The sequence below is a fragment of the Amphiprion ocellaris genome, chromosome 8 (genome assembly GCF_022539595.1).
Source record: "Amphiprion ocellaris isolate individual 3 ecotype Okinawa chromosome 8, ASM2253959v1, whole genome shotgun sequence".
Taxonomy (NCBI): Eukaryota; Metazoa; Chordata; class Actinopteri; family Pomacentridae; genus Amphiprion; species Amphiprion ocellaris.
The window spans coordinates 19,284,158-19,305,090 of NC_072773.1; the positions used below are offsets into that span (position 1 = coordinate 19,284,158).

A 20,933-nucleotide genomic window follows, 5' to 3' on the forward strand; every position below is an offset into this window, starting at 1 on the left:
ACATCCAGGGAGTCTGAATAATGTCTGACTGACACAAAAACATCTCTTTAATAGCTTAACCAATTCTATTTCTGAGAAGTCTACAGCCATGTTGTAGGTCTTCATAAACCTTGTCTAAACATACATGGGTATTTTTAAAATGTAGCATCTTCTGTGCATTTCGGCCTTCTATTCGCATGCAAACACAGTTTTAGGGCACTGAGTATGAACCTTGTGGAAAGCTCCTTTCAGGGTGAAGATTTTCAGAAAATTTGCGACTTTTGAAAATGATGACACAGAGACCCACATCTGCTTCCTGATTAGGTCGTGAGCGTATTTCAACGGTCCAGTGTACTCACAGAGTCTATGTACCATATAACATATATAAAAGTGAATTTTAATCCAAAAAAAATAATAGTTCGAGAGTGTTTACACAACAGATAGAATAAACAAAAACAATATGTCAATATACATTAAATGCACAAATGTACTATTTCTTGTTCCCTAGCTTTTCCAAAAACTACAGAGAACATTAAAAAAAACTGCTTGGTTTACTGCAAGGTCTTCCAACAACCATGAAAAATATACTGTAACAAACATATTCATCTGTTTTATTTTCAGGTTATTTTATTGGTGAAGCAACATGCATCCAAGTTCCTGGGGGAAGTGGCAGTGCACTGTGAAAAACAAACTCAGTCCTTGAGTCCTTCACATTGTCCTTTCACCATCTGACAAGCAGCCAAGCCAGTGTTAGCCTTACTTCATTCCTTCAAAACTCCCCTGTGATTTGGTCCTGTGTTATGGTGCTCATGAGCAGTCCATTAAACGAAACAAAATGGCAGCAGTGGACGGCTGGGAAGATGCCCTGCTAACATGTAAGGCTATACACCAAGTAGCATGCCCATGAAATCTGAACCATTCTGTATTGTAATGGAAGCACCAGCTGCGTTATCCACAAATATGGAGGTGTACTGCCCAGCCTGCAGAGGAAAACATACACCGACGTTAAAAGATTGTACATTTCTTTCTATTTTATGCTTGTGCGTCTCTGAGCTCACCTGTAGCTCCAGCAGGCCCTGCACACTGACGGTGAATATCTTGCTGTTACTTTCTAATCCAACAATCATCTCCAGTGAACTGCAATGATCAGAAAAATAACATTTCTGGATAAATACTGTGTTTACAAAGTTGTACTCGTCAAGATCTTATTAAGTTTAACCAAGTGTAAAATGCCTTATATTAAATAGATAGTCAGACATTGGAGAAATATGCAGAACTGCTTTCTTGCCAAGAGTCAGAGGAGAGGATCAATGAGGATTTTTCCTTGACATGTTTTCTGTGAGGATTTACAGAGGAACAATGTATTGCTTGTTTATGCCCCAGTGTTATTGTTGTGGATTTCTGTGGTAATATGGGTAGCCATGGTGACTAATCAGTCCAAAAAAATGTCGCCACCTGTGTGTGGTTGTCGGTGGGACTTTGCCAGAAATGTCATGCAATGTACAAGACGTACTCCAAAAGTTCCGATACTGTTTGTGGTGCACACAGTACGTTACACATGCACAACATATGTGAGCAGCTGCTGTCAGGAGACCACATAACATGGTGCTATTAACAGTCGGACCTGTGCTGCACCGTGTTTTGTGACCACTCGCTCATTTGCAACCCTAAAACTGGAGAAGAGAAGAAAACGTCAAATTCTTTAGGTCAGCAGCTGGGATGATGCAACCTCCATGTGGAGGACCATCACTGCTGACAAGATGTGGGTCTTCAGCTAACACCAAGAGAAGAAAGAGTATTTCTGTGCACCGTAAATTTGTCCTTAAGGGTCAAACTGTCAAGGCAGAGTTGTACTGTAACATACTCAGGTGGATGAGGGAACAACCTGAACTACGGCACGTTGGTATGTGGGTCCTCCAGTGTGCTGTGCATGTTACGTTGCAGTGATGATGCACTGCTTTTTTAGTCACAACAGCACAGTCGTTGCCCTCCACCAATGCTACTCACTAGATTGGGCTCCTTGCAACTTCTTTCTCTTCTCCTAAATGAAATTCAAGTTAAAGGATCAGTATTTTGTGATAGCTTGGGAGATTAAGCGCTCATCACAAATAGTGCATATTTATGTAACAGGACTTCCAGGGAGAGTAACAAGTGTAGCATCAGCGCTGCGAGCACGGTGCTGCTTCACAGGGAAATACTTTGATGTGGACAACATCCAAATTTAAATTAGGTACAGTTTTTCATTGATAAAGGCACATCTTGTACGTTTTGATCACCCCCTGTATAATCACTTCTTGCATAAGTCATAGTGTGCAGACTTTCCAGTTAGTTTTGAAGATAAATAAGACAATACAATAACTTTATTAATCCCCAAAGGGAAATTCAATAAATAAATAAATGCCACTGTCTTGTTTGTGTGGTACATATGAGGCCACTACTAACAGCTGACTAAAATACCTAAAAACAAAGGATAAAAATTTGAAACAATCAGCTTTAAAAGTTGAATATGCTTATGAAAGGTGCTTTGAGGTCAATTTTGTTACTTTGGACAGAGCCAGGCTAGCTGTTTCCCCCTATTCCTAGTCTTTATGCTAAGCTAAGGTAGCTGGCTGCTGCTGGTGGCATCATATTTAGTGGACAGGCACGCGTATGTGATATTGATCTCCTCATTTAACTCTTGGTAAGAAAATGAATGTTTCCCAAAAGTCCTGCTTTTCCTTCAGTGATTCAGCTCCCACAGAGTCTGCAGAGATGGTTGTAACATCGCTGCAGCCTTCAACCACACAGTGAGAGCACTGGCTCCTGTTAAGTGGAAAATGCTACATTTTTATGGCAAATCAGTCATGTTTGTCTTTGCTCCAACTGCCATCACAATGAGCCTCATTTCACATTCTCTGCATTTTCATGTGTGGGAGGGCGAGACATGCTGGGGCTTTGGCTCGAAAAAGCAAAAGCCAAGCACTCTTTTGGGTTAAGTAACCCATCATAATAATATTATTTATACATTCCCCTCATTATACCACACTAGAAGGGAGGCTATGGAGCTCTGTACAGTCTGGGGGAGACTGTAGGGAGCAATTCATTTCAGCAATTTTCACTGACTTTATGTAAATAGAAATTTTTGAAATACTGGAAAAGGCAGAATCGTTTTGGGTTTGTAATGTTTTGCCTTGTAGGTCCACTGTATCAGATACTTCATTATCTGCCTCCCTCATTACAAACAAGGGCATTTCACTGTTGAGCTGCTGTATGTAACAGGCTGCCTGCAGTGTCAAAGGTGAGTCTATAAAGATTAGTTAGGCGACAGGGACGAAGGCTCTAAATGAGAGGACATTTCCTTTAAAGACGGGCTCTGCTTTTATACAGGAAATGCCAAACTGGTTCCATACAAAGTGTAACAGACAACACCTTTAACAGCTCATAAATTGTGGTGAAAGTTGAGGCAGCATTAAACACCAATAAAATATCACAGTACTAAGGAAAAAGTAAACAAACTGTCAAAACAAGAATGTCAAGAATGCAAAGTGTGGTCGTTGCAGTCAGATTAATGACTTCTCAAGATCATTTTTATTAACTCTTACTGGTGATCGGTGGGGTTATTACTCAGCAGCATGCCAGAACAAATGCAAACCACATGGTTACCATGGTGTTAGGTGGCTTATATATGATTTAGATTCAGGGGATGTGTTCGCAGGAGTCTCGTCTCCAGCATATTGAACAGTCTTACAGAATACCTACGTGTATCTGTGACAGAGGGACTCGATGCAGATCAACACCCGAACATTGTCTCTGGCCTTCAGCTGACTCTTGCTCCTCTTCACCTCATTGTGATCTGTAATCACAAAAATCCAATAAACATAGTGGCTCACCAAAACATATGTTCCCTTTTGGATGTCATTAATCAGCCGTGATAATTTCTAAATACAGTGTAAGAAAACATTCTACACTGACCTTCTCATATAGAAAACAGGTGAAGTATTGCATTTCCACAGATAAAGATTCAAGGCAAGTATTGTACTTTTTATTCCACTACATTCATTTCATAACTTTAGTTACTGGTTGCTTTAAATATCCAGACTAATAATAAAAAATGCCAGCCTCACACAGTATTGGAAGATATTTACAGTTATTTTAAATATATAATAAAATAAACCGTAAATATATCCCAATAGTGCTAATTCATATTAAAAGCATAAAACTGAACCATAGGCTGACTTTTATTGTGAGGCAGTCACTGGAAATGTAATCTATTTATTACCAGCGTTCAAGCTGACAGCAATTGTAGATCCAAAATCCAATTATAACTCAAAAACATTCATCAATGTCTGCATTTTGACAGAGGGACTGTTTTTAAATATTGCAGAAAGTGATGGTATCAGAAGGAGGAACCACAGTGAGCTATTGCACAAAGAGTTGCAGCCTTTTCCTGCGAGATAACCATCGCCTTTCATCTGTTTGCATAAAATCATGTCCCAGCTGCTTGTAGCATGGATGAGTTCTTGATTGAACAAATGGAGTTTGTTTGGCTGCACTATAAACTTTTACTCCAGTTGTTCATCTTGTCATATTGCTGTCTAAGAGGCCGTTGAGTGAATGTCTGCTACCATCAGATTTCTGTAATCTGTTAAAACATCTTTATTATTATTCACAGTAACCATTGTTGTTGCCATATTAACTAGAATTTAAATTTTACAGACTATAATATTCTTTAATTAATAGCGCACAAAATTCTGCAGAATCAAAAGTGCTCTGTGGCTATTTTAGGCAATGCTTGACAGTAAACTCTCTGCACCAATAAGACTTATAACAGGCTAACTTGAACAGTTTTGCCTGATTCTGACCTTTTCAGCACATTAAATGGTTGTTAATTTTGGTCTCGAACTCCAGTTTTCTGAAAGTTATCTAACTTATGCCACAACCACTATCCCCCCAACCTACAAATGCTGCCTTTTGTTTGTTCTTTCTGTGTCAAAACACAGCTATATGTTGGCACCCCCACCATTAAAAGAGGATGTAACTGGATACGCAATTATCCAGCAGGAGCATGAACGCCTTTAACTCTCACGTGGCCTGTAGGGCTTCAGTACATGTAATACTCCATACATGAGATTTACCAATGTGGACGTTAGCGGAGAACTGGTAGATCCCAGTGATGGGAGCTGTGAACCTCCCTGTAGACTGGTCCATTCCTGACCCTCTGAGGAATGCTCCTTTAGCCGGTGGCTGAAAACAAAGGAAAACCATATTACTGTGTGCACATTTGATGGCTACAATGAATCGGTCCCTCAGCCGAGACCTCAAAAGAAAAGCTCAATTGCAGAGCACATGGTAGATGCTTAGTGTCTTACTCAAGGACACTTTAGCAGGACTAGTCCTAAAATCAGAGTCAAACCACCATTTGTAAAATCAAGAAGTGTTGCTAAGATGGTTGTGCAGTTAAATCACTGCAAGTAAACTTAATCAGTTTTGATGAACTCTGACTGGCTAGTTCGCACTGACGACCAACAGCAAGCCGTCTAGGCAAATGGACAAAAGTGGAGTCAAAATGGAGGAAGCTAGTGTGGCTTATTAGCTGCATTTCACTTTTTTTAACCTCCTCTGAGTATCAACTTCTGTAAAGAAGAAGAATTGTTAAACATGAGAACTTATTGTCCCCTTAGTGGGAGACAAAGTCGAGAGAGCTTTGTTTGCCCTTCATGCAAAAACTACCAGGAAAACTTTCATGAAATTTGGTGAGAAGGGGGAGCATGTGCAAACGAATAATGCATTAAATTTTGTTGTGGATTCACACCACTCTTCTTAAAATTGCAAGACTGCATTGGACTTGGTGGAGGACTGCAACCTTCTAGCTGAACCATGTGTTTTATGCGGCTCTATGGAGGAATTTTGCTATTCCACTTGATGGTGTGACCAAGCATAGGGCAAGTTCTATATACAGTCGCAGGAATTGTTTGTACGAGCAAGAAAACTGGTATCCATCAATGCAGAACAAGCAGAATCTGAAATGAACAATGATAATCAAAATCCTAGAGGGCTTAAGGCAGAGCTACAATAGGTTAGAAATGTTTCTAACTATGTGCACATTTTCAAGCACAGGACTAGTCCAGATCCTATATGTAGAAATGAGAACAGTGTGGTGTTTATGTGTGGCTGATAATGGCCCATTTTAATCTTCTACATCCTTATGTTCTTCATTCTGTGCCTCTTAACTTCTGACTCTGCATTAACTTTGAAACATAACTTTCCAAAGCCATAGTAACACGTCTTCACGAACACAGTGTTGCTTAATCCTCCCTCCTCCAGCCTTGTCAGCCCATCCTAACAGGGCATAGTTCTTCCACTACAGCATGCTGTTTCAAACAGTGTCTATTTCTGTCCTCTCCACACTTTATTCCAAGTCAGAGACAGAGTGCCTTTTGTATGCCGCCCATGATGTGTAGAATTGAAAAAGTAGATATTTTTGACCAAAGAGGCAGTCTGAGTCTCGGAGTGGCACTGCAGGCTTTGCCAGTGCCAGTTACCAGTGAGGGGATGATCCGCTCATAATTCTCCCACATGCAGCAACATAAGCAACGATTACCAAACACTCTCAAAGACCGCTCAGACTCAAAAGGCACAGGCACAAAGCACGTAACCATGCAGAGGAGGATTAGCCAAAACTTTACTTTTTCAGCCTCAAACAGGGAGAGAAACCAAACCAATTCATAAACATTTACTTAGTTTTAAACAAACTTACTGTCTGAAAGTTCTGGAGCTCCACCAGAGTCTTCTTGTCCACCACCACAGGTCCCTTGAGCTTGCAGTGGAAAGCCTCTTCTATTCGGCGGTAGGAGGTCATCCCCTCCAGGGTGAGGAGGGCTGTAGGTAACTGGCTGGGGCTGGTTTGTCTGTCGAGTGCTGCTGCTCTCCTCTCTGTAGCCTCTGGCAAAAACAGATTATTACACTGCAGAATGATTTCAGGGAAAATTTCAAACTATTCTGTCAGGAAATTGTGCGTATACAAATATAGGTCTTCTTTTCGAAATTGACAAGAGAACAACCTTGTAGCCTAAAGAGGAGCTGAAATGTGCCTGGACTGTAAAATCAACATGCTTCTACCTTTAATCATCTCTTTGAACTCCTGGAGAAGAACCTCTTGGGTCACTTCAGCCCCAGGAGAGCCAGGAGGTCCCTGGGGACCAGGAGGACCAGGAGGACCAGGTGGGCCTGGCTAATGAACGACAAATGTACAAAACATTGTCATGCATCAAACTAGATCTGAAAATCAAGTGCTGTACATAAGATGAGTAAAAGCACAAGTGTTTGGAAAAACTGCAGTTTACCAGGGGCCGTTTGCGTTTGCGACACTTTCCAGGGAAGTTTCCAACTGGTCTTTTAACAAAATCCATCCATGACCCCAGTGGATCCACCCTCTGGTGATCAGAAATCTGTAGAACAAAAATAAACAAACAAATTAAAAATATTGGGCCACTATGAGTATTTAAGAGTTTAGATTATTGTTTTTGGGTAATCATTTTTACTGTTACAGCTTTTATACATTTAAAAGGTCTGTAAAGCTACAAAAAATCAGAGTCCAAGCGAAAGGGATTTATTCTCTTCAACAGAAAAAACGTCTTTTGAATTCCAGCCTTTTCTTCTGTTACCTGTTTATACCACCATGTAACACATTTGCATTACAGCTGTCTACTGGCTAGTTTAGCCCCCAAACAAAGAATGAGCAGCTTCCATACAGTCTGAAAATTATTTCCACGCTAGAACTGCATCTGCCTGGGCTAAGTCTCTCTGCTTTGACTCAGATGTGTGGGAATATGGTACATAACCAACATTACCTATCTTTTGTCTGGTTAGTTGACCAATCTGTGGCAACTGAGCTTTATCGTTAAGGACGTCCTAAAAAAAATACAAGCTAAAATACAGTGTGTCAGACAGAGGCTGGAAAGAGTTGCTGTAGCAATGTACAGTGTGACCAAATAAAGTGACCATTAAGTTATGTAAACATATTGTAGACCCCCAGAATAACAATAGAAATGTACGAATGTGCATAATAGGATCATTTAAAGCTGGAGGGCGGAACTTTGAAAATTTCCCCGCTGCGGGATCAATAAAGATGTAATCTATCTTCTAATCTATCTATACATATAATGAACATCCATTCCATTCAAGTCCTTGCCAAAAGTTCACACAATGCTTATTTAGCTTTTCAGTAACTAGTAACTCTCTGTATTTTGCAGTTTTAAATCTGGTGTCAGTGTCGACATTCTGGCACCGGCACACCAGTAGCGATGTGTTTCATGTCAGCCAGCACAGACCGATTTGGCAGAAGTGAAGAGAGGAGCGACTGCAAATAGGAGTATTTCAGAAAAACGTAGAAACTGTCCGTGAAAAAGTTTCTAATGCTCCAGAAGAAGAATTACAATCTCAGAAAAGCATTTCCTAAGCGTGTCAACAATATTTGTGTAATTACTCTCACTGACAGAAGGGGGAGACAAAAGTTCTGCAGGTTTATGAAATAGACTATCAAGGAAAATTATGGCATAATCAAGAACAATTGAAGTGATGTCAGACAACCTAATATCAGTTAGAAAGCACCGCAGTATTGTAAGCCTGTGGAGAATGTGCTGTTTACTAGATAATTATGCATTTTATGTGTCGGGATATGATGCAAACGACCCGAGTCAAATGTGCCATTACTTGTTCCTTTAAACTATCTTTGGAAAAGCTTGCCCTAAGATACAATTAAATGGAGCCAGACACCAGCAAAGGTCAAACAGGGAAACCTCTTCCCTTCTGTCTCCCCTCCCTGGTTGACTGCAAGGCTTCTCAATGTGCCATCAGTCACCATTCTCCACTGAAAGCTTCATTTTGTGCTTATTTTTTCACTCCAGATAATTCACTCAGGTGCCACGTCATGTCTTGTTTGCCCAACAGGCTCGGATGAATGTAAACAAACCGTGTCAAGTTATTTTTTACAGCGCATGAAAATTTCCATGAGCACCCTGGTGAAAAATGAGTCTGCCTGTCTATGTGTGATTCTGTGGACCGCAGGCCTCAATTACTGTAGTTTATAACAACATGTCAAAGGGGCCAACACTTTCTCCCTCACACAGAGACATACTAGTGTTTTCTTTTATTAATACTGTTCGTTTGAGTAACGTAACGATGGAAATTCTAATAAGCAAGATAACATATGTATATACAGCATGTATACAAGGCTGGGGTATGTTGTAGATTGTGAGTCTGTTTTCTAATCGGGGTGTATGCACTGAACTAACTCATTTATGATGAATTACTGTATAGGAGCCTGGGATCTGTTCAGCAGATAAGAAATCAAGAAGGGCTCTGGAAGCAGCATTTTTATGCATAGTGCTACAACTGGCTTGTTTTCATTTTGCTAAAATGTCAGTCTGAATGAATTCCAATTACAGCAAGCTCAAATCTTACCCTAACCCTTCCCCAGATGTCAAGAGCCTTCAGTTGAGATAGAAGAGGAGATAAAGACGAGGCATGGAGGTGAGCTGTCTGAAATGGAATTTGTTTAGGTTTGGCAGCAGGACACGGATCACTTATCTGCTAAACCAACATGCCCCTTTCTTCACTGTTAAAGACTTGCCTCTTGTTCCACCGCAACAAAGTCACTCCTTGTTTGTCTTTTCAATATGCTGGAATAAAAGTACCGTATGTTTTTTATGTTTGGGATTTGCAGCACCCTCACTCTCTGTCTGTCTTTCTCCTCTCTCTGACAGCAGACAAAATAAACTTAACAAGCGCTGCGCTGGCTGTATGTCGGATTGCTCTGTGTTTTTGTTGTGATTTTGAGGCTTGGAAACAGATAAAAGCCAGCCTGATTTGGTCAAGAGTACTTTTACACCACTCAATACTGTTTCCATAAGGCTGGAGGCCTGCTGGATAAAATCCTTTTTCCCTTGCCATGTCAATTTTTCATGTTTGTTAGCATACACTGCAAAGACTACAGAGCTGACCTAGTGCAACAATCCTATATTTAGGTAAAAAAATCTGATTAGTGTTGTTTTTAGAACTAAAAGGACTATCTTATTATTAGAGTAAACAGTCACTTGCCTTGTCTTGCTAAGAACCTTTATCTTTATTTGAATTATTTTTAACTAGATAGAAGGGACATGTGTATCTATAAGCGTCTTGTGCATTAACTAGTTTTTAGTAGATTGCGTGAAATTAGTCATTTTGAGATTGCTTGAGATTTGGTTGTTCTAAGTGCATGGACGCCTCTAAAAAGTTTAGGCTTAAATTTGGCATTTTTGCAGTTCTGTAAGAGTTAAAAGGAATTGTTGCTGAAATGTAGGTGAAAAGATCGAAATCATTCCCATATCTGTCAGCTTATTATGTTAATGCCAGTAGCAGGTTAACTTAGCTTAGCTTGAACACTGGAGCCTAGCCTGGCTCTGCAAAGGTAACAAAATCTGCCTATCAGCACCTATAAAACTCACTGAGCAATATATTATAATTTGTTTTATGCATACAAAATCCAAAGTTTACATGTGGGTGTCATGTCATACTGGAAATGTAATTACAGATTTGTAACTTGTACATCAACATCTAAGTTGTGTTTAGGCAAACTCAGATTTCTCTGCCTAATAACATGGAAAATCAAACATACACAGATACCTTATATTAGCCAAAGTCAGCCGTTCAATGCAATTTAACCTACTAAGCAAAAGGCTACTTTTTCAAATTTCCACCTGAAAAAATACCACCAAATTTAGTCAGAAACAGGCTCACAGCTGTGACGCCAAAACCATGGATCCTATGAGACACTTGAGAGAATTTGTGAAAGTTGCTCTGTGTTCTCAGTAAGGAAGAAAAACTGATGATGCCAACTAGCTGCTCTCTCTAATTTATCCTTTAAACATAAAAGTAGTTTCAATTTTCGTATCTAAATATCAAAAATATGGAACTACTGCTTTACAATATCAGTTCTATGAGCTTAAATGAATATTAACATGTTGACGAGTGAAGGTTAAGGTGGTGTTTCTTTGTCGGTAGTTGTGATATAATAAAACCCTCACAATCTTGGATCTCTTAGTTCGATCTAAAAGACACTTATCAGGTAATTATGAAAGCCGGTGGCGGTGAACATTTGTTCTAAAGTCAGTGTCACAGATGACTGCCTTATCTTTTCAAGTCGGCCCACACGTGAATTGTAATTACACATCTTTCCATTCCCTATGTAAAAATAAAAAAGACAGCATATCATTGCCAGGAAATCATCCATACTCTGAGCTTGTTACCCTCTTTAACACACGCCATTGTAATTAAACCATTAAACCCTTGCCCTGAAGGATTTTCTGTGCTCAGGGAAGAAAGGCTATGACCAAGGTAATTATTACTTTCATTTCTGAGCAAAACATAACAGCAAATCATTGTATAAATAATTTAATCATCAGCTTAAGGAATGCTCAGCTCTTACCTTTAAACACACTGTGTTTTTTTTCTTGCCTATGTGTACTATCAGTGAGACACATGCACTAGTGACGGCTGGCATGGCTCACGCCACTTGCCAAAAATTGTCTGATTCATTGTATGCAGGTGGGCGTCTGTCTCGGGCCGAGAACTTCAAAGACTCCACACATGCAGACATGAAAACCATATTGCTTGATGACACAGAGAAACCTGTCAGAGGCATTCAATCTCTCACTTGCTGCTATTGACTGGGGAATAAAGTAAACTATGGATTCCCTCGCATAGCTCCGTATCAGCACGTACAAGTCGTGAACAAAGTGGGGAGGGAGCAGATCCAGGTATCAGTCTGAGAGCTGATGAAGAACACCAGGGCTCTGGCTTTGATCACCACTGGTGTGTGAGTGCCTCAAAGTGGCCTCGTCTGTCGGCAGGTGTGAGCGCACGCCTTCCCAGCACAGACCGCGAGAATGTGTCAGGTATTCTGTCTAAAGGTGAGAAACGTTAAATCTTCCAGACAGTTTATCCTCGTTGAAGGGGCTCTAAATCACTCCACATTACTGAGGCTCAGGTCTTGAGAATAAAATACATCATGTCCACAGGTACAAGGCGTTTCCAGAACTTCACTAAAGTAAAAGCACCTTTACACATGTCGATCTACTCCATTATAATCTAAAGTTTTACGTAAAGGAATAGTACAGTACTTCAATGAATATGCTTATTTGCTTTATTGAAGAAAGAAGGTTAATATCATCGTCACTGGCTGTCTGCTAAATATGTAACTAGACTGGAAGCAGTTGTCCAACCGTCCAGAGGTAGAAAATGCATCTACCAGCACCTCTAAAACTTAATAACTGCGATTATTATCATTTTCATAAATGTGTACAAAAAATATATATTGCAGTTTTATGGTAAACTGTCAGTATATCACTTCGAGAAGTCTGTGTTGTTTGTTTTGGCAATCGCATGTCGATGACAAGATTTGGACAAAGCATGGCTAGCTGTTTCCATGTGTTTCCAGTCTTTCTGCTAAGCTAAGCTAACTGCCACTTATTTGACAAGTGAAAACTCTTGGCTATGGCTAAAGCTGACAAAATCACCCTTCCAAAACCTCTAAATCTCAGTTGTTAACTTATATATCATTTGTTTAATCCATACGAAAAATACAATATACTTAGACTCACATAAAAACATCTAATTCAAGGTTTATGCTATGCTAAGATAAGCTAACCATTAGTGGTTTCCAAAAGAAAACTCTCCAATTTGCCAAATGCGAATTTGTAAAATGTCAAGCAAATCTCAGCAAAATATATTTAAAATATAATATTAGCAATACAAAAACATTAAAGTACTGCACCAGCAATCATCTTGCATCCAAAACTTTACTTAAAAGATGAGTTAAACATTTTAGCAAGGAGCTCATTGTTTGATATGCCTCTCTTCTCTGATTGCTAAATATGAAGCTATGGCCAGCAACTAGTTAGCTTAGCTTAGCATAAAGACTGGACACAGCCATCTCCAAAGGTAGCTAAATCCTCCTTAAAGCTCAGGAATGAACACATTATATCTCATTTGTTTAATCTTTACATAAACTACGTACTTTTACTGATCAAGTTGGCGTTTTTGGCGGTTTCTGTGTGACTTTGGATAGAGTTATCCCCAATACCAGTCTTTATGCTAAGCAAAACTAATGGGCTGACCTTATATTTATCTGACAGACAGGAGGAAATGTTCAGCATGAAAGCCAATAAGAAAATCTCCCAAAATGTTTCAATGTAGTTTTATGTAAAAATACAGAGGTACTATCAGAAAAAAATACATCTGATTGTTACATTATTATTTTTGAGAGTGTTAGTTGTAGTTGGTTGAGGCTGGGTTTTTTTTTTTTTGTTTGTTTGTTTGTTTTTTTAATTATTTGTTTACTGTTAGCTAGTTTTGTGGAGTTGTCAGACCCTGTCGAAGGGCTGCAAAAAATATGAGCGGTCAAGAGATGATTTATGGGGTGGGAATAAAGAAACACAGGCTAAGACTTTCTGCACAAATTTGTATTCATATTTTGGACATGGGCCTCACACAGTATATGAGCTCATCTGAGAAGCTTAGAGGCAAAATGTCTGCGTTGGAAATGCCAAAAATGTTTGCAGCTTGTCTGTCTTTTATGTAAATTCTTGATCGGAAAAGTAACTATGGCTGACACATGAATGCACAGTTGCTTCTGACCTGTAGCTGAGCTACTATAAAGAAGGAATATTGACTTGTGAGTGCCCTAAAAATTCTACCTTTTATTATTTGAGTGGGCTTACTTTGTTACACTCATTGTGCCAGATACCCACAGCCTGCAATAAAAGTGTAGAGAGATTATTTTTAGCACAGTGAATTTACAGTTTTTGGATCAATTAGTAAATCAGTTATAATCATTGTTGAGCATTCACAGAAAGCTTTATTTTACTATCAAAAAAAGCATGACTTGGATGTGCATAAATAACTCGTCTACATGCACTGCTTTAACTGTGTTTGTCATGTAGTTTGGGGAAAATTAGCTTGAATTTATTTGAAGCAATAAAATGGGAAATATTTCCCTGGGGCAACGTGCCACCAAAAACACAAACACAACTGTTAAAACATGTCTCTGGGGCTGCAACCAGATACTGAAACTCTACTCCTCTGCAGGCAGCTCCTGAATTCTTCCCCGTGTACAGTGGAACTTATCTCATTTTCGCTCGAGTGTTATCTGTTTTTCTACCTGTTCGTACACCGCGGACGACATGAAAGTTTTTGCTGCTGATAAAAATGTTGCACATGCAGGTTTAAGGTTGGACAGGATGATGGAGAGCCTACTATAATCCCTTGTTTTTACATTGCTGTACTGCTCCCTGTGCAGTCATCCATGCATGGGTGGAAGGGCCTAACGCTGAGCCAACGTCGCCCCGGGAGGCAGGGATCCCCGGGCTGTGTGGGACGAGGGGATCCTGCTAACCTGCGTGCATCCCAGTCGTCATGCATCCGCCCCCGTGTTCCCCACCGCTGCACTTCACAGACAAAGATTGCCTTGAGGATTTATCGCCAAAGAGCTAAATACAGTTAGGCATGCAATGTTGACTCTGCCTTCTTTTCACTGTATTATTACTCAATTTTCAAGCACCGTGTGCAAAACATAATTACTCTGTCACACTGAGAGGATGCTGTTATTAGCTCAGCAAACGTTGCAGGAACACATTTGGAAGTGTAAATGAAATGTAGTTGTTATATAATGACACGGCTGAACGTGTTTCTCATAATGTGGCCTGATTTTAAGTTGCTGTTTCCAACAACTTTACTGTTGTCCCAACAAAGATGCATTTCTTTTGTGTGAGAGAAAGTGAGTAAATTTGTGTTTATGCTTCAGAAATCGGCAGAGACAACCTCGGTTTCCTCTTGATATTAAAAGGCCATATAAGCTGAGAGAAACTTTGATCGCTGTGTCACATCTGTTTTGTGTACAAATTATAGCTTTGAAATTGGAGCGAGTGCTCATTTTCCCTGTGGTAGGTAAAATGAGCTGTTGAAAAGCTCCAGTGTTTCAGTTCCATCTCAGGTACAGGTTTGCAAAATGGTTTGACTGTGGGCAGAACATTAAGGTAGGAGGTCTTAGATCCTCCTCCTTTTATATGATTCATTTGTGGTTCTGGACGATGGTACAGAAGTACATAGGGTATTTCTTTTTATATTTTTATGCAACTAATTGAGCAAATGATGTCAGAAGCACTTGGAGGAATAAAATAAATGGTGACACAAACAGGGAGTAAAGGTATAAAATACAACTGTAAAACTGAAACTCAAAAGTGTTTCATATGAAGGCAATACCAGAGAATGTTGTGCTTGTTTTCTTGCCAAGAGTTTGTCGAACTTCTTGAGCTGACTGTATACTAAATCTGATTGTAGCTGCTGATTGTTACCTTAGCATAGCATAAAGACTGGAAACGGGAGGAAAGAGTTGGCATGGCTCTGTCTGACAGAACCACAATGTCAACAATATTTAATAATATTTAATAAAATTCAATAAAAAAAAATTGTGAAGAATAAACAGACAAGATGTAAAGTGTTTTTACTTGTAAACTGATGACTTTGTGGATGCGAGGAGGCAGATTGTGTAACCTCTGGCTCTATGTTTTTATCTGTTTCCAGTCTTCATGCCAAGCTAAGCTAGGCCAACCACCTATTAGTTAATCATCATGTGAATGAGCTTAGTTCCCGAGATGTTAAAGGATCAGTACGTAGAATTTAGAGGTATCTGTTAGGTTGTAGTGTTAGGGACAACTTATGGTGGCTGTCACTTCAACGTGAAAACCGTTGATTGCAAATGAAGATGGAAGAACCGTCCATGGCATTACCCACAGGTTTCCCAAAGAAGGGTTTCAAAGCTCAGCATGGTGGCTTTGGTCATCGCCATCCTAGCAGTGTCTGACTCCTCCTAATTCTTGGCTAATCCAAAAATGAGCAAAGAGGTAGCGCATGACTGAAGCTGAGTTGGGTCAAAGACGATGTCCTATGACAGCACTGCCTGCCATTCAAAGCAGTCATGGCCTTAATTGTACATGATTTTAAATCTGAATATAATTCAAACCAGTGTTACATAAAAACTTACCCCTTGTACATTTGTCATGAATGAGTAAATTAGCTATAGAGACCAAAACTGTTTTTGTACCAGGCTGTAAACATGTTAATTTCTGCTGTAAAGTTGGGCATCTAAACCTGGAAGTCCATGAGAATTGACTCACTTTTGAAGCCAACCTCAAGTGGCCATTCGTTTTTATGAAATGTTCATTCTAAACTAGCAAAAACACAAAAATTTACCGGAATTAAAGGCGACCATACACTAATAAAGCCATAATTATGAATACTAAATTCCATCTTAGTAAATCGATCCCCCCTAAATTTTACATACTGTTCTTTTAAAAATGTTATTTATTCTTTTTACACAGAAAATTAAGCACTTATATTGAACAATTTCTCACATTGCTGTACTTTATATGCATCTGTGTGTTGAATCTTAAACATTGTTCTCTGCTGTCAATAACAACATAAAACCTTATGTAAATGAATGAGCACTACAGTTGTTATTACATGAAGCCACAGTTGACAAGTTGCCTGTAAATTGCAGAAATTCAGGAACATGACCAGCACGTGAAAAGAATCGGGCAAGATTAAGGGATTTCAATAAATCTGGCATCAATCTGAAGCTGCTGTAAATGAAACAAAATCCAAATAAAACAGCAGCTCTGTGTCTGTGAGGTAAAACCACAATGCAACACTGTGGTTTATTTTACTTGTACATTTCAGATTTAATGACTGTTGATTATTTGTATCTTGTTCACTCTCTTTCAATCAACTTAATTAGGTTATTTTGCAATGTTATACAAGCATAACCTTTGTATGGCATATGGAAAGCAGACTTTGCTGCATGCCCCACAGACTAGAGGTAGTTCACACCATTGATAGTGTATAAGAGGTGTGTACTCTCACAGTGGCCCTGTTTCCTTTGGGACTTGGCCTTGTCTGATATGTGTAGGTTGATCCAAAAGGTCCCACAAGTCGTTGCATTAATCATCACTAAGGATGAGAGAGAGGAAACAAAAACCCTTGCCTCAGGCTAAACCCAGCCATTACTCAACACGCCAGGCGTGATGTTTGACTTGACTCCCTCCATTATAGCCATCACAGATCCCTCACCGCTCTCAACAGTGACAGATTCCTCTCATCTTTAGAGTGGAGAGCAAAAAGGCTCACACCTTTGACACACTGCTCTAAAACTGCACAACGTGACGGTTCACAGGGATCACCGTTGTTTAAAATGTTCATCATCCCATTAAAAAAATTCCGCTCGCAGCACAACTCCACACCTCACTGTTGTGATCACTTTCAAATGGAAAATCTCCAGAGGAATGCAGAGTTCGACTGCATGCTGCCAGCAGCCCACACACGGGATTGGTCAGATAGAAAGCGAATGCCATCATAAGAACTGTTTCCACTGGGCACAAGGGAAAAAAATGTAAATTGGGAGAGTAAATGTTTGGCTTGTTTGAGAATACAAATTGCTTGCCAAGACAGCTCCAATGGACGTGTTGTTTTCTCTGAGACCTAACAGATGTGTAATAGGATAAACTTACAAACTACCCAAGAAAAGCAAGTTTACCACTTTTCTTAGTGTGTGGCATGCCTTTTTCTTTTTTTTATTCCCTTAAACAGAATCCCAGATTGAGTGGCACCAACAAATGCAACCTTGAATACAACCACTTCCACAGATGTCAAGCTTAAATCTCAGGTTCCATCAGAGGTGACAATGCTTGGCAAAGACACTCCCTGGCATAACACTGCGTCTTAAGAGTGATTATGTCATTACCGTCTGATTGTGGGAGATGAGATGAAAAGAATGTCAGAGAGGGAGGCACAGGGGGCTAATCCTCACCGAGGTGTTCCCTTTCAGGACCCTTTCTATGGGGCTTTGTGAGGGGCTTACACGGCATGCTGCCCCAGTTTTCAGGGCCACACCGCCCCTATCGGATGTCCCAGACACAGCGGAGTCAGACTAGGCCTGTGAATGACAGAATCAATGGGCTGGGAACAACATCGCCACAGGTCTTTAAATATCTGCCCACCTAACTTTCCCAGGAATTACATCACGGCCTATAAGGCACTGTGAAGACACCCTGCTCCCAGAGGAGAGTGATTCCAGTGGGGTGCAATCTTCGGCAAGCTTCCGGGTTGATACAAGGTCATCCTTCATAGCTGCTGCTTTTACAGAGCGAACCAAGTCAAATAAACACCACCAGGCCACAACCACCTACAAAGTGTTCTTAGAGATACAAAGGAGACCTCACTGCGAGGCTTCAAGGTGGGGGGAAAGGTGGTGGAGGTTACTGCCAGACTGCGTGGTGGGAGCAGAAGTGAAGGCTGGTATATAGGGCAGTGAGGGTTACATGAGAATGCCAACATAATGGGTGGGCTGAAAGCAAAACAAACACCCTGTTGGAAACCCCTCTCAAATATGCAACACCAGCAATAAACCAATAAATAACAGAGTCAAGGGCTAACTGTTGCTCCTGAAAATGGAAGTGTACCACAGCAATGCCGTTTTGTAAGAGGAGTATGTTTCCAATGAAAACAACATTTTTCCACAAGTCTCTCTAGAAAATAGAAACTCTAAATGTTCTATTTTTCATTTTAAATGATTTAGTTCATAACTACCTTTCTTGCTACAGTGATGAGCTACCTTTAAATATCTCATCTGCTTTCTCTTGAAGCTGGAAAATTGGTGGCAGACACCCACAGCGCGCACTAATTGATGCATTGATCAGCCTTTAGATGTCCACATTCCTTGCATTCCTCCAGAAGTCATCCATTTTGTGTTTAACACATTTTGGTCCGTCAAACTGTCGTAGGTTTGACCTGGTAGGGCACACCTGTCCTGTCCAAGCTTTTACCTTTGCCACACGCTGTTTCATCTGCATACAGCCTGTTCTAACAAGAAAACTGCACATATATCTGCAGGTTATGCCTCAAAGTTTAACCTTCAGCTTATACATTTGTAGAAAATATATTTTAACTATAAACTTATACTTTATAAAAAAAATAAATGTACTACCTTGATGCTTCCACCGACCTCTTCACTGTTGGACAGAGTTGCATTGTACGTCTCAGTGTGTTGTGGAGTGGCCTCCTTTGGCCTCTTTCTCTCCTTCTTGGCATCCACCCCATCCAGAAGGACACACTGAGTCCAAAACACTGCAGCCACCACGGCCAGAGGCCCAGCCCCACACCACATCTTCACACTCGTTCGATCAGCACCAGAATCCCTGCAGAAGCAACCCAAATCTTCTGGGAGAGGACCAGTCGTGTGGTTAACAGAAGCTGAGGATGCCCACAAGGCTCACAAAGTCGGGGAGAGAGGGAGACTGGAGGAATGCAGCTTCAGGGACTCCCTGTCCACGAGACTGTCAGACCGACTGCTGCCGCCGTTGCTCCTGTGTTGATGAGCTCTCAGCCAGCACAACGTTGCAGGGGCACTGTTAAGTCTAGCCAGAAAGCCAGGAGGCTTACTCAACTATGAAATGTGTCAAGCAGAGTGGTCCAAGGGAATGACAGATCGGTGCAGATCTGACAGCAAATAAACCCATTAGTGAGATTTTTCACGCTTTCTGCTCTGTTGGGGGGTGAGGTGTTGGAGGGGGTGGGGGTGTGGTGGTGGTGGTGGTGGTGGCGGGGGGTACAGGGGGCAAAAGAAGAGGCAGAGAGGAGGGGCGTCCGAAGCTGAGGGTGGGCCGTGGGGGCTGGAGATGGATGGCAATCTTCTCTTTTTCCCTCGCTCTCTCCCGCTGTCTCTCACACTGAGCAGTGGATCCAGGCTGCAGCAAACTGGTGTGGTAGCTGGAAAAGCTGCACGAGCCGCACAAGTTGGGCTTTCATCTACAGATGCAGGTCAGACCGGCGCGTCTGTTGGCACGCCGTGAGTCCGCAGGGATGCAGAAAGAACTAGAGCTCAGGAGGAGATGGATGAGGTCCAGTATTGATCTATGCACAGTCTTCTCCTTTTCTCCTTGAAGCATAAACTGCTTCCTATCACAAAACATAAAAGTCTGCAGGTATGAGCTCCTCTGCCTCTCAGGTGCTGCCTACTGACTGTCCCAACAAGTCCATGTGCAGAGATTTAGTGCCTGGTAGGTTCCTCTTTGCCTGCTGCACTCCCTGCCCCTCTGGTCTCAGTTGCTCCTTTGCTCTCTGACTGAGCTTACAGGAGGGCTCACAGTGGAGTTTTATCATCACCCATTCTCCCTCCCCCTGCCCCTCTCCCTCTCTCTCTCCCTTGCGTCTCTCTATTGGCAACATCACTCGCCTATTCAGCTCTGTTTTATCTCATAGATGAAATGCTCAAGCTGAAGAGGTTCTTTGGCAGACAAGTCGTGTGTGTGAAGTGTACGTAAAGTTGTGTATCTGTCATTCTGGCTTATTACTAGCCAACTCTACCAAAGCCCTGTGTTTATATCCATGCTGGAAATAGAAACAAATTTATGCACATTTTTTGGTGGCTTTAAGACATTATCTTGTGTAATCTGTTGTTTGAAAACTGGCCAAAGGACTTGGACAAGTACCACTGTTTGCTTTATTCAATGCTGATGTCTCCATCTCCTGAGTGCTCTAGGAAGAAAAGCGTTAAAGCAAAATTTATATTTCAATTTGTGTAAATTGCAGGTTTCAGTAAATAACCTATGACTGATGTGATCAAATTGCTGGTCTGGGTATTCCTACAATAAGCTCATTTGTCTGAAAGGAATTCAGCCCTTTCATACTCTTATTAGGATAAATAACATGTTAGCTCATGAGTGCTTACCCAGACCTATGTATTTATTTCTTTACGTCTTTTGACTGGACTGCTATTTTGTCTGTTTGCCATTATTACATTTTAATACAGTGACATCCAGAGGCAGTAGCCTGAAGTGCAAACAGCTCACTAGTAGTTTTCCAGCATGGCTCCAAACTGGTGACGT

The 20,933-nt window shown here is 40.8% G+C and overlaps 1 protein-coding gene across 1 annotated transcript; it reads right to left on the minus strand.

The window, feature by feature from the left end:
- Window positions 1-355: 355 nt before the first annotated feature.
- c1qtnf12 (C1q and TNF related 12) lies at window positions 356-20,163 on the minus strand. The gene is made up of 8 exons (XM_023297582.3): window positions 19,034-20,163; window positions 7,302-7,406; window positions 7,078-7,189; window positions 6,716-6,900; window positions 5,094-5,202; window positions 3,718-3,811; window positions 1,038-1,116; window positions 356-959 (listed from the first exon to the last, which is right to left on the minus strand). The coding sequence occupies exons 1-8, from the start codon at window positions 19,211-19,213 to the stop codon at window positions 861-863; spliced, it is 963 nt and encodes a 320-aa protein (XP_023153350.2). The 5' UTR covers window positions 19,214-20,163; the 3' UTR covers window positions 356-860.
- Between the last annotated feature and the right edge of the window lie 770 nt (window positions 20,164-20,933).

Excerpts from the sequence above, each read along its gene's own strand:
- c1qtnf12 (XM_023297582.3), bottom strand. The coding sequence starts at position 19,213 with ATGTGGTGTGGGGCTGGGCCTCTGGCCGTGGTGGCTGCAGTGTTTTGG. Across the intron at positions 6,901-7,077 it reads GTTCAAAGAGATGATTAAAG|AGGCTACAGAGAGGAGAGCA; the intron begins GTAGAAGCATGT and ends TGTTTTTGCCAG. Across the intron at positions 5,203-6,715 it reads AGCTCCAGAACTTTCAGACA|CCACCGGCTAAAGGAGCATT; the intron begins GTAAGTTTGTTT and ends CTTTGTTTTCAG.